Source organism: Rhinopithecus bieti, unplaced genomic scaffold (genome assembly GCF_001698545.2).
Source record: "Rhinopithecus bieti isolate Rb0 unplaced genomic scaffold, ASM169854v2 scaffold_7681, whole genome shotgun sequence".
Taxonomy (NCBI): domain Eukaryota; kingdom Metazoa; phylum Chordata; class Mammalia; order Primates; family Cercopithecidae; genus Rhinopithecus; species Rhinopithecus bieti.
Window position 1 is genome coordinate 6,922,346 of NW_016806571.1, and position 18,953 is coordinate 6,941,298.

General features: G+C 42.3%; 1 protein-coding gene across 9 annotated transcripts in view; it reads left to right on the forward strand.

Annotated features, from left to right (window-relative positions):
* The window catches only part of CLIP4 (CAP-Gly domain containing linker protein family member 4), a 98,933-nt gene that overhangs the window by 11,854 nt on the left and 68,126 nt on the right, over positions 1–18,953 (forward strand). For 5 of the 9 annotated variants that reach the window (XM_017877030.1, XM_017877031.1, XM_017877026.1 and 2 more), the window contains exons 2-3: positions 8,890–9,108; positions 16,146–16,293. The exons of 1 other annotated variant lie outside the window; for it this stretch is intronic. In XM_017877030.1, coding sequence (XP_017732519.1) covers positions 16,161–16,293 — 133 coding nt within the window. In that variant the 5' untranslated portion in view covers positions 8,890–9,108; positions 16,146–16,160. Of the gene's footprint in view, positions 1–8,889; positions 9,109–10,221; positions 10,473–16,145; positions 16,294–18,953 lie in introns of those variants that run through there. 3 more of the 9 variants (XM_017877029.1, XM_017877028.1, XM_017877027.1) reach the window with 3 other exon arrangements.

Genomic DNA, 18,953 nt, shown 5'->3' on the forward strand with positions numbered 1-18,953 from the left:
CTGTTGCTGACGATGAGCTGCGCTCCTTTGCAGGGGGAGATGTGCTCTTATTTTTTGAATTTCCAGCTTTTCTGCCCTGCTTCTTCCCCATCTTTGTGGTTTTATCTGCCTCTGGTCTTTGATGATGGTGACGTACTGATGGGGTTTTGCAGATTTTTTCTTTAAGAGAATGTAACAGACATGGGGCACAAAGGTTAGGCAAGAGTTTCCATTTGAACCTTGCTGACAGACTCCTCAGTCTTTCTCTCTTTAGAAACCCATGCTGGCTTTTCCTTGTCCCCAGAGGACGGCCTCTCCACCTCAGTGTGACATTCAAGGCCATTCTTGGCCTAGTCTGGCTCCAACCTGCCTTTCTAGCTCATCATCAGCCAGTGTCTTACCATGGGTCTACTCCAGCTAGACTGCTAGGGACTAAATGTTTGTGTACCCCCAAATCATGTTGAAACCTAGTCCCCATTGTGAGGGGTTTTTGGAGGCGGGGCCTTTGGAATTAAGTGTCTTTATAAAAGAGACTTCAGAGAGCTCCTTTTTCCTTCCCCCATGTGAGGCTACACTGAGAAATGGCTGTCTGTGTACCAGGCAGAGGGCCCTTACCAGCCACTGAATCTGCCAGTGCCTTGATCTTGGGCTTCCCAGAGTCTAGAACCATGAGAAATAAATCTCTGTTGTTTATAAGCCACTTGGTCTATGGTATTCTGTGACAGCAGCCTGAATGGACTGACACAGACAGGCTCTTCGATTACCATCATCTAAATACACACTGAACTTTTCTGCCTCTTAATATTTTGTTCTTGCAAGGTATTGTGGTTTAGCATTTAATCTATGCTTGTTTGTTTTTTGAGACAGAGCATTTAATCTTCGGATCTAGACTGCATGGGTGAAATCTTGGTTCTTCTATTTGCTATGTGATCTTGGATAAGTTACTTAACTGCTCTATGACCTGATTTCTCCAACTGGAAAAAAATGAAACCAAAATGATATTTATCTTATAGGAGTCAAAGAATGAAAGTACTTAGAACAATGCACATCACATAGTTTAAGTACTCAGTAAATGCTAGCTCCTTATTTCCATAATTAGATCTCATTACCCTCCTCACTTAGCTCAAAATATGTCTTTTCCTTGAAGACTTTCCTGACCACCCCATCCTGCAATGTGTTTTCCATCTTGAGAAAACCCAGTACTGGCACTGTTCTTTGGTGGGTGGGTGAGTGGTTTCTGTTCTCATGCTTGTCTTATGATCACAGCTATTCATTGAGCACTCACTTTGAGTCAGGCTTGTATGACTCTTGGAGGCAGGTATTCCTCATCTCACTTTACAGAGGAACCAACTGAGGCTCAGGGAGGTTAAGAGGCTTGCTAGGGTTGCAGAGAGAGGTGATTCTGGGGTTCCAATTCAGGTTCCCCACCCCTTGCAACCATGACACTCTCTATTTTACTAGGAAACAAGGAGTGAATCTTGCACTTGATTCCAGCTTCCATACTGCTTTTCAAGTAGAAGGCACTCAACATATTGCTAATGATTTGATGGGTCAGTATGCAAACTGTTGCCCTTGTAAGTGCCACCCAGTGCCTTCTGGTTGTGATGATCTTGATGATGATAAAGCTATTGCATGATATATTTTGATGGACCTTAAAAAGTTAGACAATAGCTTATTCTTCTTGTGTTGAACTCGATGTGAATTCAAAAAGCAATTCTCATTTATTTTTTACCTTAACTATCCCCTACTGTTTCAAATATGATTAGGTGGGGAATGTCAGAAACAATCTTATTATGAATGCCGCTTTTGTCACAAAGGAGACTTTCTCATGACTTAGTACCAGCTAATTAGTCTGTCAGTGGCTTTCTTTGGCGAGGTGAGTCATCTGATCCATTGTTGACAAGGTGCAAGCTGCTTTCTACCTACTCTGTGGCAGCTCCAGTGGGTCTGACATTTTCTCAACTCCTAATCAAGATGTTATTAAAGCTTCTGATGGTTTACAGCAGCCAACTGGGATGAGAGTGGATTGGTTTTGTAAACAGCTGTCGGAAAGACAACTCAGTGGTACTTTAGTAATATGTAAACACCTCAGATTTTCCTGTGTGTGTGCATGTGATACAAAGGCAGCTTCTGTGTGATTTCTAAATTCCTGGAACATGATAGTCTATCTTTTTTAAATTTTTTAAATTTTTGTTTATTTATTTTTTTGATGGAGTCTTGCTCTGTCGCCCAGGCTGGAGTGCAGTGGCGCAACCTTGGCTCACTGCAAGCTCCGCCTCCTGGGTTCATGCAGTTCTGCCTCAGCCTCCTGAGTAGCTGGGACTACAGGTGCCTGTCACCACGCACTGCTAATTTTTTTGTATTTTTTAGTAGAGACGGGGTTTCACTATGTTGGTCAGTCTGGTCTCTAACTCCTGACCTTGAGATCCACCTGCCTCAGCCTCCCAAAGTGCTGGGATTATAGGCATGAGCCACCGCGCCTGGCTGAGACTGAAATTTTTTTTAGAGATGGGGTCTCACTATGCTGCCCAGGCTGGAGTGCAGTGGCTATTCACAGGCACAGTCACAGCTCACTGCATCCTCTATCTCCTGGGCTCGAGTGAGCCTCCTGTCTCAGCCTCCCAAGTAGCTGAGACTACAAGCACATGCTGCTGCACCTGACTCTGAGACTGAACTCTTGAAAAACCCTGGCCCATTCAATCAACACACATTTACTGAATTAGTACTATGTGCTAGATACTATTCTAGGTACTTAGGATATAGCAGTGACAGAAATAGATGACAATTCCTGCCCTCTTGGAGTTTCTTTTTTCTTTTTTTTAAAAAAGTTTTCTATTATGGAAAACATTTCAAATTGCTAAAAAGAAGAAAGAATAATATATAGTAGTCCCCCACCTCCTTATCCACAGGGGATATGTTCTAAGATTCCCAGTGGATGCATGAACCAAATCCTATATGTACTATGTTTTTTCCTAAACTTGCATACCTATGATAAAGTTTAATTTGTAAATTAGGCACAGGAAGAGATTAATAATAATGATGAAATATAACAATTTTACCAGCATCACTATTTTTGTGCTTTGTGACCATCATTAAGCAGAACAGGAGTTACTTGAACACAAGCACTGTGATGGCTTGACAGTGGATCTGATCACTGGGCTGGCTACGAACTGACTAATGGATAAGGAGCATGTACAGTGTGGAGGCCCTGGACAAAGGGTGATTCAGATCCCAGGCAGGAGGGAGCAGGATGGCGTGAGATTTCATCATGCTACTGAGAATGGTGTGCAATTTAAAACTTATGAATTGTTTACTTCTGGAATTTTCCACTTAATATTTTCAGACCATAGTTGATGGCAGGTAACTAAAACCACAGAAAGTGAAACTGCCAATAAGAGAAGACTACCGTACCCACCATTCAGCTTTAATAATGATCAATATTTTATCATCCTTTTTACATCTATCCCTCCACCACACATTTATTTTTAAGGGAATACTTTAAAGCAAATCCCAGACCCCAAACATTTTTCATATATACTTTAGTATGGATGTCTAACACACGAGAATTTTTAATAGAAACATGACCATCATGTCATGATCATCATACCTTCCAAAATGAACATAATTGTAAAATGTAATTTAAAATCCAGTCCAGGTTAAATTTCCCCCATTTGTCTCAGAAATATTTTCACATTTGTTTGTCTGAATCCAGATCCAAAGAAAGTCTGGACATTGCAGGCTGTGGATGGAGCTCTCGTGTCTCTTCCAGTCTATAACCATTCCCCTCAGCTACTTTTTGGTTGTCGGAATTGGGTTATTTGCTCTGTTAGAAATTCCCACATTTTGGCCTTGGATGATTGTATTCTCATAGTGTTTTAAAAAATGATTTTATTATGCTTACATTTTCTATAAAATAATAGTTATTTCTAGAGGCTTGGTCAGAGTCCGTTTCAGTGGTGTGTGCTGGGAAGATTGTTGGACTGACATCCTTGTGGTAACCGGCTTATGCTATTTTTGTGCCAAAGATGCTTCTGGAGGTGTCTTATTGGTCAAAAATTTGGGGGGTGGCTGGTATCCAAAACTTAGTTCTTGTGCCACAGTGGCAGTTTTCATCCTGATGCCATGTAACATTCCTTTCATTCCATCTTCCTTTATGTAGGCTTTAAGAAGACTTAAATTTTTTTTAAAAAGTTAAAAATTAATACATAATAATTGCATATATTCATGAGGTACACAGTGATATTGCAACATGTATAATGTATAGTGATCATATCACAGTCATTAGCATATCCATCATCTCAAACATTTATTGTTTCTTTGTGTTGAGAACATTCAATATCCTCCTTGTAGCTATTTGAAACCACATAATATATTATTGTTAACTATAGTTATCCTACTGAGTTATAGAGCACTAGAACATATGCCTCCAATCTAGCTGTAATTATAAAGAAGACTTTGCATCATGTGATGTCTGAGAGTGGCAGCAACTGGAGGGTCTGGGGAGCAGTGCCCCATGTAGGAACATGCAAATTCCTTTGTTAGTATCTTCTCAGGAAGTAGGGCTAAGAAAAGAGAAAATAAATTTATAGAATAGGGCCAGGCCTGACAGCTCATGCCTGTAATCTAGCACTTTGGGAGGCCGAGGTGGGCGGATCACTTCAGGTCAGGAGTTCAAGACCAGCGTGGCCGTCATGGCGAAACCACGTCTCTACTAAAAATACAAAAATTAGCCAGCCATGGTGGTGTGCATCTGTAATCCCAGTTACTCAGGAGGCCGAGGCAGGAGATTCGCTTGAACCAAGGAGGCGGAGGTTGCAGTGAGCTGAGATCGTGCCACTGCATTCCAGCCTGGGTGACAGAACAAGATTCTGCCTCAAAAAAAAAAGAAAAAGAAAAAGAGAAAAAAGAATAAACAGAATAGCATGAAACTAAGCTAGATCAATTGAATTGAAATATGTGAGGGGGTCTTTAGGGTTTAATGTTGCAAAAGATATCCAGGTGATTCTAATGTACAACCATAAACGAGAAACCCCATTCAGATAATAAGGCTCGTGTGGCTCAGTGGAGTCCTCTTCAGTTTGTGGTCTACTTCAGCAGGCAGTCCCCACCTGCAACCTTGACAAAGGAGACAGATTGGAGGAGGGCAAGCCCAGGTAGAAGCAGTAGGAGGTTCCTGGGGTCTCCAGTGGCTACTGATTTGTAAGGATTTCTATGGTACGTGAATTTACTCAATAAATGATATCATAAACTTTTTGAAGAATGAAGACAGGGAGTTTAATTTGGAGAATCCAGAAATATGATAGGAAGAAAGGATGACTCCAGTGAGCAAAAAAAGACTAGTTGCCATTTACTGACATAGGGAAGGTTATGGAGAAGGGCTGCATTTTGAACATGTTCTATTTGTGATATGTACGCTGTAGAATGGATGTTGAGTAGGCAGTTGGATATACATCTGAGGTTCAGGGCTGGAGACAGAAATTTGGGAATCATGAAAATAGATATTTGTTTATTTATTATTATTATTTGAGATGGAGTCTCACTCTGTCCCCTAGGCTGGAGTGCCGTGGCATGATCTCAGCTCACTGCAACCTCCACCTCCTGAGTTCCAGCAATTCTCCTGCCTCAGCCTCCCAAGTACCTGGGACCACAGGTGCATGCTACCATGCCCGGCTAATTTTTGTATTTTTAGTAGAGACGGGGTTTCACCATGTTGGCCAGATTGGTCTTGAACCCCTGGCCTCAAGTGATCCCACCTCGGCCACTGAAAGTGCTGGGATTACAGGCATGAGCCACCACGCCTGGTCAATATTTAAAGCCATAGACCGAATAAGGTCACCTAGTGAATGAGAAACTGACTTCCTGGAAACTGCATGAAGAAAGTGCTTATAGAACCATTGTAAGGGTTTCTCTGAGGCATATTCAGGAGGGTGATGGCTGAGTCATAAAGCATACTGCTAATTTTTTTCACTAAACACTGCCAGGTTGATCTGCAGAATATATTTACCAGTTTAAATTTCCATCAGCAGTGCATCTTTCCCCACATCTTTGCCAATATTTAGGATTATCTTTCTGATTTTTGCCATGCTGGTGGGTGAAGCAGTGGTGTGTTGAAAACAGGTCATGAGAGCTGATAAAGCACATTTCTTCCCAACTTCTTGTTCGGTGACCTTGAGCTACACTGGTAGCTGAAAACTGGCAGTACCCAGAGTATTTGCACCATGGAAATTGGCAAACACTGTACATTAGGACTTTTCCTTCCCTGGGGAGCTGGTTTTAAAACATAGACCAGCATATTGGTGGCTATGGGGTGTGTCACACTCTTTATATTCCCACTCTCTGATTACGAATGGGGTTGAGCATTTCTTTAATGCTTACTTGCCATTCTGGCTTTTCCTTCTGTGAATTGCCTATTCTTATACTTTTCGCATTTTTATATTGGCTTTTAAAAATATTTTATATTGACTTCTTTTTGATTTGTGAAAAGTTCCTCATGCATTTCAGATATTAATCCCTAGTTGCTTTTGAACATACCACATGTCTTCTTCCAATCTGTCAGCCATCTGTTAATTTTTTCTATGGTATTCTTAACAGGACCCTTAATTGTGATGCAGTCAAGTCCTATAATTTTTTTTGCTTCAAGGATTGTGCTTTTGCAAACCTGTTTTATGAAGTAAATTCTTAACCCACATTATAGAGGTAGTCTCCTGCATTTTCTTGTGTATCATATGTAGGTCTTCCATTTATCTGGAGTTCACCTTTGTATATGGTACAACATGGGGCTCCCAACTTTATTTTTTCTTGATAAACTAAGGCCAGTTTCCCCAATGCCATCTTCTAAATAATTGATATTTTTCTATTGATCTGTGGTACCACCTTTGTGTAAATGGAGGTCCCATTTATACACAGGTCTGCTCTTGAGTTCTTCATTCTGTTTCCTATTTGCTCTATGTATTCCTAAACCAGTACCATAATATTTTTATTACTATGTGGCAATGACATAATATCTGGCATGGCAGTTCTCCGGTTTTTCAAAATTGACTTAACTGTTTAAAATTTATTTCTCCTTATATATTTTATAAGTTTGTTGAGTTCTCTAAAAATTTAGTTTCTGCTGGAATTTTGGTTGTGGTAATATTTACTTTGGAGACTAAATGGATATTTTACAATGTAAAGTCATCCTATCCATGCTCTATCTCTTCACTTATTCAATCTTTTATGTCCTTAAATAGTTTTAAAATTTTCTCCTTAAAGTTCTTGCAAGTTGTTGGGTTAATTCCTGGATATTATGCTTTAGAGTTTGTTAAATTTTATTGTTATTGTGAATGGTTTCTTATTGTCTGTTACATTTCCCAGTTGCTTACTGCTAATGTAGACAAAACTATTGGTTTTTAGAAACTGATCTTGTACTTGGCAACCTTGATGAGCTAACATTACTTCTAATACTTTGTTGATTCTGTTGAGCTTTTGATGCTGATGATCATATCTGTAAATATCGCAGACAGGAAGATTTTAGGGACTCTGCCCAGTGCTCTGATCTTTTGCATTTAAGCACTTCTGCTAGTTGAACTCCAATCTGGTGCCCCAATTCTGACAGTTGGTTGTCTCTCATGGTCCTAAGGGCCTAGGACCCTATACACTCACAATTTAGAAACTGATAATATTCCACCCCATATCCAGTCCATGTAAAAGCAGTGACCTTGTCTTCTTTTGCTATTTCCTCTAACCCTTTAATCATGGTGGGGGTCCTGAGAGCTGCTGACAGATCTCCCTGCTGCCGAGTGTCTGAATTTCGGAATGCTACTCTATGCAGCCATTCTGGGTGTTTAATGTCCCCAAAGACAGCCTGTGTAGGTTAGCAAAGTAGTGAATCAACATAGGCCTTCAGATCAGACAGACTTAGGTTTGAATCTTATTTCTGCCCCTGGCTACATGGAGCAAGTCACGCAGCCTCCCAGAGTCTGTTTCTTCATTTGTAAAGTGAAGACAAGTAAGATCTCCATAGGTCAAGTGCCTTTACAGTGGTCAGTGAGTAATGCCCCTTCTCCACACAGTAATGTTGACCAGTAAGTTGATCACCTCCTGACACTGTGGATTATTGCTACACTTTTCAGGAACTTTGTGTCTCCACATAAAATTGACTCTCAGCAGCTACAGTTGGTCCACATCCCCATGTGCCTTCCCACCCCAATGAATAGTTCAAGCTCCAAGTTCTGGCCGCATATCATTGTCCAGTCTCACTCTTGTTAACTGGGCAATACCTGGTTCTAAAGCTTGTATGTCATGAGGTACTCTAGGAAGCATGACTCCAACAAGCACTTGCATTCTTGATGATGGTGTAAAGGAGTAACGTCAGATTTTTGAACAAAGGCAACTAAGTGAGTGGGAGACTGGTGGCTTGGTATCCTGGGAATTTGCCTATGTATCATACGGTGTTTGGGTGTAGCAGATAAAGCCAGTGGCCTGACTGGTTCTAACAGAGATCTTTATTATAGCTAATAACAACTTGGCCATACCTTATCACTGACTAATAGTGGTATTTCAGAGGGATAATTTAAATCACCAGTAAAAGTGAACTGTATACCTTTGGAAACTTCACCAGTAGCTCCTCTGTTACACACAGATCTTTATGACTTTCTGAGGTTCAATGACAATCGGCCTCATTTATAGGTACTTGAAGCCAACCAAGGGCAGATTGCCTTTCTTTTAACCAGCTAAAGAGATGGGTGGGTCAGACAAGAAGAGGGTATGATGAAAGCAGGGAAAGGGAGGCGGACTCTTCAGAGGGAGGAGGAAGTATCTGTGTTACATTATCTCTGAGAGCACTGGCAGATGCTGAGCCTGCAGAGCCAGAGAAACTGGCAGCTGACCAGGGTCGGGGATGGTCATATATTTAAATATTGTGGGTTTTAGTCAACAGTGTGCTGCACCCGATTCAACAATGTGATGTGACTGCTCCTAGCAACTATTTTGATGTGGTGAATTTTTGTTAACACAAGCATAGGACCTAAGAAGAGGTGGCAGTCTCTTTCCTCTCCGCACTTGGCAGGCCGCCCACTCATTCCTGATAATCACATTTAAGAGAGCTCTGGACAAGCTGGGATGCATCCAAGAGAATCCCTCAACATGCTGGTGAGTGGGATTGTGACCATGTCATATCAGGAGTAGCCTAAGGGACAGGTAATGCGTGTCTTGGATAAATTGGAGTCAGACTTAAGAATTCCCAGGGCAGAAACAAAATCCAATGATGGGGAGATGCAGGGAGCTGGATTTTAGCTTCTAAGGTAGAAAGAAATTTTCCAAAAGGCTGATCAAAGATTAAATGACTGCCTTAAAAGGTAATGAGCGCCTTGTTACACCGCGAGGTGTTAAACCACCTCTTGGTGGGAAGACACTGTAAGGAGGATTCAGGCAACTGGGAAGGGGGCTTTTCCCAGTCCCTGGAATCAATGATTCTAACAGGAAAAGATGCTCTGGGGTGCGGTGAGCGCTTACCTCTGCTCTTGCAGAGACAATGACAGACGTTCATTGAACATCTGTTCCTGCTAGGCACTGTGCGCACTGAACACAGAAGTACAGCCTCTGTGAAGCAGCCGCAGTAGGCCTCAGAGACAGCTGATACGATGTAACTGTTGACTCCATGTTTCCAACCTCGGTCATGGTCTTACTAGGTCTCCTCATTAAGGGGACTGACTATGTATCCAGTAACGCTTTCTTGCTACCAGATGACAGGCTGTCAAGAGTTTACGACTTTAGGTGCACAGTTCACCCTGTCAGGTCCTTGGGAGACGGAGAAAGGGGGTCAGGAGAGAAGGTGGGTGAAGAGGCAGCAAAGCCGCAAGAGATATGAACTAATTGCTCAACGTGGGTGGTAGCATGGATTAGGCCTTTTACAGCAAGCCCTGCCAGCAGGGAACTGGTGGATATACTCTCCACCACGCTCGGCTGGACTCTGGGGAGCCCAAGACGGGTAAGACGTGGTCCCTGGCCCGAGCAGCTGGTGGGAGAGCCGCAGGGCAGAGACGTGAGGCCGCGAGGCTGAGCGCTGTGAAGGCGGTGAGCACGTACGGCGTGCCGGGGCCGCCTGGCTTCGCAGCGGGGGAGGTAACACTGCGACACCTCGCAGACGCTGCTAGCCGGGGTCGCGGGCCCGCGTGCGCCGGATCTTCTGCCCGTTGGGGAGTGCGGGGGCGCGGGCGCGAGGCGAGCCAGCGCAGGCGCGCACTCCCTCCTCCGTCCCACCGAGTTCCCGGCGCGTGCGCGGTGCGCAGGCCGAGGCCGAGGCCTGCGGCGCCGCCCGGCCGCCTGCACTGCGCGCGCGGCCCCCCACCCCGCGTGGGGAAGGCAGGCGGTGGCCGGGATCCCGAGCGGCGGCGGCCGGGGAGGTCCGGTGGGCGGGGCCACGAGACAGCGCCGGCGGGGAGCCGCGCCTCTCGGCCTCCTCCGCCGCCCGCGTCCCCAGGGCCGGCCCTTCCGAGAGGACCCGGAGGAGGCAGGTGGGCCGGGGGCGCCGGCCCCCGGCGCGGCAGGCGCGGCGGCGGGGTCAGGGCCGGGGTGGGCGGCCCTAGGGGCCCGCGGGGAGGTCGGTGGCCCCGGGAGGGTCGCGCAGAGGTGCTGGGGGCTGTGGAAGCCCTGCGGCCGCCTCCCGTGGGCACCGGTGTCACCGACCGCGGGGAGGCCTTCTCGGGGCGGTGCGGCCCACCCGGCGGGGATGTGGGCTCCTCGTGGCGGTCGCTGACCGACGGCCCAACTTTAGATGAGGGGCGTGGGGTGTGCGGGACCCGGCGGCGGAGCTGGGCTCTGGCCCACGACCGCCGCGGCCGCCCTGGGAGTCCCCGCACGCGCAGTGGCTTTCCAACGCGGCCTCTTCCCATTTCTCTCTTGACTCCCCTTGCGCATTAAATTGTCGAGAAACCTTTGGCCCGTGGGTCTTCAAAGTTAAACCAAATGGCTGTCATTGCAGTCCTTGGCTACCTGAGATCCCTTAATTCTGAACCAGCTGCACCTGGGAGGGGAAGTTGGAAGGAGCGCTGGAGCTGAGCCCGCATCCTTAAGGATTCCGTTCACGGCTTATGATGGTAGCGCTTTGAATTAGATGTCAGGCTGTTCACGTCATCCAGACACTGGTTTTCAACTCTGTTCTGAGACAGTGTTTTGATATAGATCAGAGGATGATGTTCTTATGGAACAGTAACTTGCTGTATGTTCTGAGATACTAGACTGTGTTCATATTGTAGCACCGTCATCGTGTAAAACGGCACCTTTGAAAGATTTCAGTAAACACCTTCCTCCTTAGGAACATCCGCCAGCACTTAAATTGTACTTCACTTTCACTTTGACGTTTGTTGTTTGTGAATCTTGTGCATAATTTAAAGTGAGTCGTCTAAACAGCACAGGATCGGGTGGTGCGGGGCATGGAGCAACTAGGGAGGAAAGCAGAGACTTGAACCTGCTGGAGTCTAGTTGGTCTGCGTTTTTATGTTGGAGAACCATCCTGGTTCCAGCTTATTTTGTTATTGTAAATATGATGCATTTTTTAAATGCTTTCATCTGATACTGACTATCTGGACTGTAAGATTGAGTCTTGCTATGCATGGAATGTGTTTACTTCTGTTTTGTAGAAGATTTAGCCCATGGTATACTACTTGTAGGATTCATTTCAGACGTTTTGTGTTGACCACATACAGTCCCACCCGGAAGGGCTTTTAAAAAAGTGACCTGTGTTGTCTTTTATTGCTTATGACAACTCCAATTTTGACACGTGTTTGAAACTAGTGATCTTTATATAAAACCAACTTCACTCTTTCTCCCTGTTCAAACCTACAAACTCTGGTTACTTTTAGGCTTACTGCTCCCTTGTTAATTATTTATAATGAACTATGGAGCTATGGGCTTGCTTTAGTGTGTTAACCATTATTTGTGTCTTGTTTCAGGCATTTGCATATTGTTTTCTCTTCTGGAGAGTGATCTGCACTGTTTTTCTTCAGTGGTGTTTAGAAGAGCTTTAGGAGACCAGGAACATGTTCTTTTTGCCTTGCCCAATATGGTAGCACTAGCCACATATAGCTTTTGAGCACATGAATGGGGCTAGAGCAGTGGAAGAACTGAAATTTTAATTTTTTTGAATTTTCTTTTCCTTTTCTCTCTCTTTTTTTTTTTTTTTTTTTTTGAGACAGAGTCTCGCTCTGTTGCCCAGGCTGGAGTGCAGTGGCCTGATCTCGGCCCACTGCAACCTCTGCCTCCCAGGTTCAAGCAATTCTCCTGCCTGAGTCTCCCAGTTTGCTGGGATTACAGGCACCTGCCACCACACCCTGTTAATTTTTGCTGTGGGGTTTCACCTTATTGGCCAGGGTGGTCTCAAACTCCTGACCTGAGGTGATCTGCCCATCTTGGCCTCCCCAAGTGTTGGGATTACAGGCGTGAGCCACTGCACCTGGCCAATTTTTAAATTAATTTAAATAGTCACATGTGGCTAGTAGTTGGCTGGTCAGACGCCACAGCTTTAACTTATTAGTCTCCACGAAGCCTTCGTTGACCCTCTTGAATCTGTGCTCTCATAGGACTCGGCTCTCCTTGGTCATAGCACTTACTACTTTCAGCTTTCTGGTAGGAGTCAGCACTAGGCTGTAATCTACATGAAGGCAAGGACAGATCTGGTTTCCTTACCGTTGCGTAGCTTAGAACTTAGTAAGAAAAACTGAATAAATATTTGTTGAATGCATAAAGAGATTTTTCAGGGCAGGTATTTCAATTTTGAATTATCTCTAGGGCCAGCTAAGTGTCCAATACTGTAAATACCTGTTTAGTAGATTGTACAGATTTTATGTAGGTAGCAAATAAACGGATCATGGAAGTTATGCTTTAAATGCTTACGTGGTGAGATTGGAATCTCAGGAGAATGATGACTCATAACAAAGTATTATAGGAAATTGAAAGGGCCTCATGATTCCAGCTAAAGTGGACACAGCTTCGGTCTCCTATTAGTTGAACAACTCAAGGATGCTCTTGAACCATATCTCAAATCTGAAGTCTCCTGACTTCAGTAAGATTCTTTCATGGGGTCTAGACAGTCCTGAACCAGCCTGAAGATGCTAGTGGACATCCCCATTTATTACTGCTGTGTGTTAAAGCATGGACCAAGGAATCTTGAAAAAAAAAAATCACAAGGTGTTTGAGCCATGTTATGTAAGATGCTTTTGCTAATAGCTAACTTGGAGTGATGAGTAGGATGAAATTCCTGTAGAAATCAGAGTTTGGGGAATTTGATTCTAGCTATTGTTAGTATCAGAAGCACCTGTTTTGTAGACAGTTGATTAGGGCCAATTTTTTTTTTTTTTTTTTTTTGAGACGGAGGTTTGCTCTTCTTGCCCAGGCTGGACTGCAGTGGCGCGATCTCGGCTTACTGCAATCTCCGCCTCCCGGGTTCAAGCGATTCTCCTGCCTCAGCCTCCTCAGTATGGGATTACAGGTGCCCGCCACCACGCCTGGCTAATTTTTTGTATTTTTAGTGGAGATGGGATTTTGGCATGTTGGTCAGGCTGGTCTCGAACTCCTGACCTTGGGTGATCCACCTGCCCTGGCCTGCCAAAGTGCTGGGATTACAGGTGTGAGCCACCGTGCCTGGCAGGGCCAATTTTTTTTTTTTTTTTTTTTAGGCTTACTTTATAATCAGTTATCACCAGTTAACCATAGTCAGATTTGGAATGAAAGTATGTACTCAGTCCAGATCAGTCTACTTAGACACATGACCAAGAGTCCAGGTGTCATAGGTCTTCGGATCCAGGAATTGCTTTTAGGAAATGAATCTGAGACTATAGGAAGTTTATAGGGGTACATAGTTTCCTTTGGTAGGACAAAAGGTAGAATGTTAAGTTTTTCATGAAGATAAGGAAATGTAACTAGGGAAAAACGCAACAAAGACAAAATACAAAGAATGTTCACTGCATTGGTCAGGTAATATTGTAGCTTCTCTGGACTTGAAGTATCTAATATGTAAAAGAATGAAGCTGGTTACATCTGATTGCATGAATGTTCTTTCCCCTTTGAATCTAAGCTTTGACTATTAAATATGTGTAACACACTATTCTAGCCCCTGTGGTAACTGATAGTTGTGTAAGATACAGTTCATATCTTTGAGGATCTCAACAGTTTACAAGGATATGAAAGGTGCTCTGGGGATCACTTAAAACATTTTTTTTTGAATGAGAAACTCCACCCTTTGAAAGGGAAGTCATGTGGTGACTCCTCTTAACCGACTCAGACAGATAGCCACTGAGTCACTTTTAAGAGTATAAAAACATGTCTGAGTCCCAAACCGTGATTATAGTCAGATTAATTTTCCTAAAACAGCTTTAATTATGCTATTCTCTTTTAAAAAAAATCAGTTGTTTCCCAGTGCTCATGAAAGTAAGTGGTTTGGTCTGTGATTAGGCATTTGGTCCTCAGTATAGCCCTAAAAAGCCCTTACAGCCTCACCTCTGACTGTTTTCCTAGCCATATCCCAAGTTCCAGCCCTACTGTTCCTTTAATGGGATTCCCTTTTACATTTATACCTATTCATCATTCCAGACTCATCGCAGATGATACCTTCTTCACCATTTATGATTCTTAGAAGCTCCCATTGCAAATGTTCCTGGTACTTATGTGATGGAGCAGATCCCATTCTGCCTCATAATCTATGGTTATTAGTGATATTTTATTCACCTTAATAGATTGTAAGCTACCTAACAAGCACGGACCATCTGTTAACTCATTTTCATATTCGCTGAAACATCTAGAAGAGTGCCCTGTATGTAGTGGTTCCTTAATAAATACTTACTACTGTTTGGAATTGATAGCATTTGAGGAAGATCACCATTGCTATATAACACTAATTCCATGAACTTGTCATTTTCCTATTTATGTGGCAAGGTTAATGTCAAAATGCTTCTGAGTATTCGGTGGTAAGTAATTTTAGCATCCAAGAAAATGTGAATATCTTAAAATAGTGACAACTGGATTAGGTTACCTAAGATCTATGTCCATAGAAGCATATGATTTTTGAGGAAAAAGTAAGCCTCCTACTTTTTACCAGTTCCTGCCAGTATTAAGAAAACATGAATCAAGTTGGGAAGACAACAGTGAGCTCAATGAAATGACTGTTTTATTGTACTGGGGCACTGATGGTAAGGATAGTTATGTTAGACACAGGGTTGGTTAAGTAGAACAGAGCACACATTAAGTAATAGCTAGTATCGTGTTATCTATTACCAGATCAAGCTATGGATTACCTATTTTCTATGCTTTCTACGGAAACAATCTAAACTCATTTTTAATTTAGTTTTATATTTTTTTGCTTACATTTTAAAAACAGGGATTCATGATACTTCAGATTGTAAAGATCTGATACAAAAGGAACTGGAAGGCTTTTAGCTTCATAAGTTTGGTTTATATTAGCAGTTTCTCTGCTTTCTACATCATTTCTGAGATGTAGGCTAGGATGTAGTACAAAGTCTAATTTAGAACAAGTTTATTCTAAGCATTCATGTTTAGAATAGAAATAGAAAAAGAGGTAATATAAGCCCTGTGCTTTAAAAGGCATGGCTTCTGACTTCAGCCAAGATGGAACTCACAGACCCTCGGACCTTGTTAAGTCGAACAGTCTTAGTAAACTCTTAGATTTTGTAAGAGTGACGTGATTAATTTTCAGTAAAGTTTTCTGGGATAGAAAATAATGGAAACATTTTAAGGTAGATTATTTTCATGTGATGAGCACATGGCATGAGCTATTGGATGACAAATGATGTGACTTGTGCCAGCATCGTGGGAAGTTAAAGATTCATCTACAAGGGTTAATATGCCTTTGTTTCTTACATGAGTAGGAGGATTTCACCCATTTAGATTAGCTCAGCATTTAAAAAGTGTTTTCACCTATTATAGCTTATTCCTCTTGAGCTTTGTCTAGAAAGATTACATGTGCTGCCGACTGTATAAGAGGCGGTGTGAAGCAATGTATACCTTTTAACAACAGTTTTGCCAAAAGGAATATTTCCCTTTCATAAAAGATCCTTGCTGAAAATGTCAGCAGATTTGACATCAAAGAACTTTTAGGCTTTTTGTGATTGAAGGCAGTCATTGTAAGTTGCATACAAATAAAGTAGAAACACTTTTTTTTTTCTTTTTTATTATAGGTGGCTTTCTAGAAGATGACCATAGAGGACCTTCCAGATTTTCCATTAGAAGGAAATCCTTTGTTTGGAAGATACCCATTTATATTTTCTGCTTCTGATACCCCAGTTATCTTTTCCATTTCTGCAGCACCAATGCCTTCAGACTGTGGTATGTGAAGTAGCTGTGCTTATTTTCTGTGAACTGGTAACTTCTCTGTTATGCCTTTTTTGTACTCATAGTTTTTCTTAGAACCATTTTTGTGGTTCTCATAAAATTGCTCACGTTTTCCTTTTCAAAAATACAATTGCTTATTGCTTTTTCTGCTTCTTAAGCTAAATGCTTTATTTCTGCTGTCAGCATTTATATTATGTTAAAATGTTCATTTTAAGCATCATGATGGATTTAGAGGACTTTATTTTTAGAATGCAATGGTGCTTAGCCATCTAGCATTCTTCTGTTATTGATGTATTTATTTTGGTTAAATAAACTGACGTGCTAAAAAATCTATGTACTTAGGCAAAGAGGGTAAGAGACCCTTCCCTGGAATGTGAAATGAGATTGGTTAACATTTAAATTGGTCCATTTACATCTCCTCTGTAAAACGTTGATTTAGAAGCATTCCACTTTTCATCTATTTAGGCTTATTTCTCCAGAACCATAATAAAAGAGAACCAGGAGACAAATTTGATAGAATTGTTAAATTTCCAATTTAGAGTTTTTCAAGTAAAATGTTGGTTCACCATTTCAAATTGTCTTTGGAGGTAGAGATAATACAAATTTTAAATATTAGTAGATATAAAGTTATTGGATTGAGAATTTGTCCTTTTAGTCATACTCATTGTAGTACAGTAATTCCTCATCTCCAAGTATCTTTTGTTGTTGTTGTTGTATTCAGATTCTATCCCAACTTACCCAGACCAGTTATCAGAAGTATCATATAAAACCTGTACCTTGATCTTGGGAGTTATTTGCAGGTTTTGCAATAATTGACTGGGCTTGTTTTCAGATACAACAAAATCAGTTACGCAGGGGAAACTTTGAACCTTGTGCATTGTCCCTTATGTATGATACTTGTCTCACTCCATCTTGACTTCTAATTGTCTTATTTTCATTCCTATATTGTAGCGCTTTGGGATGGAGAACAATCATATTTTATTTTTGTTTATCTCAGAAAGGTTAATATAGTCATTTGTTATTAGTTGCTCAATGATTGTTGGATAAATACATTGAATGAAAGGTGATAATGGATATTGACCCTTTGTGTAACTGAAATTAAACATTGAAACCCCATCTCTACTAAAAATGCAAAAATTAGCCAGGCATGGTGGTGCGCACCTATAACGTCAGCTACTCAGGAGGCTGAGGCAGGAGAATCACTTGAACAAGGAGGCAGAGTTTGCAGTGTGCTGAGATCGCACCACTGCACTCCAGCCTGGGCCACAGAGTGAGACTTTGTCTCAAAAAAAAAAAAAATTGTAGTCTTAGAATTACAGGTTTGTAGACTCTTATGAACCTTTCCCTACTCACCTTCCTGTGTAGAAATTGTATTTTCAGGATCTCTGTTAGATAACCATTTAACCTCTTGCATGTCTTCAATAGTGGGAAACTAACAAAATAATCAGTTTTATTGTCAAAAAGCTTTAGTTGTAATAAAACTGTGTTTGTATATTGACTCAGAATTGATCTCCCTGAAATTTTGGCCAATTCTAGTTTGATACATGGGACAAATTCTTTTATAGGATAGCCTTTAAGTATTTGCAAATAGTTTGAACATTTTAAGTTAGTCTGAACCTCCTTAGGCTACACATTTCTGGTTCTTTCACCAGTTTCTCATTGTCAGGATTTCTAGACCCTTTTCTTCGTAGTTGCTTTGTTAGTACACTGTGGTCAGCATCCTCTTGAAAAGCAGCATACATAATTGCATTTATTGAGCAAGTATTTATTGAGGGCCTCTTGTGTGCTAGAGACTGTCCTGGATGCTGGAAGTATCAGTGAGGAAGACAGATCTTCTAGTAGGGAACACAGTAAACAAACAAATGAATAGACAAAGCACAAACAGGTCATAATGAATTCTGTGGAAGAAAGAAACAGGGTGCTGTGATAGAGAACAATGGGGCCAAGGCAGCTGCTTTAGATGGGGTGGTCATTCGGAGAATCAGAAGAGGCTGGCTGTGAGAAGAGCCTGGGAAGAAGTGTTCCAGGAAAAAAACCAGAAAACTAAAGGCACAGTGTTGGGGGAAGATCTTGGTGTATCCTAAGAATTAATGGAAGGCCTTTGTGGCTGAGGGGCAAAGTGATTGATGGCAGAGTGGAAGGAGACAGAATTGGAGAGTAAGGCACCGGCCTGGTCATGCGGGGTCATGTAGGCCCCCATAAGGAATTTTTATGCGATACCAACTAATGAGCGTAAAACCAAGAAACAAAAAGAAACCAGTCCATAGAAATCAGAGTTGAGACGTGTGACACGGTGTTGACTCTCAAGGTGATTACCCTGTAAAACTATGTACTGTTCTTGCACAACCGTTTTTGGAATCTTTTGCTTTGAAATGCCTTCAGAATCAGTTTATACAGAACACACATTATATACATTATAAATATCACAATACTTTATATTTTGCTTAAAAATTGAATTATCCCGGCCGGGTGCGGTGGCTCAAGCCTGTAATCCCAGCACTTTGGGAGGCCGAGACGGGTGGGTCACGAGGTCAGGAGATCAAGACTATCCTGGCTAACATGGTGAAACCCTGTCTCTACTAAAAAATACAAAAAACTAGCCGGGCGTGGTGACGGGCGCCTGTAGTCCCAGCTACTCGGGAGGCTGAGGCAGG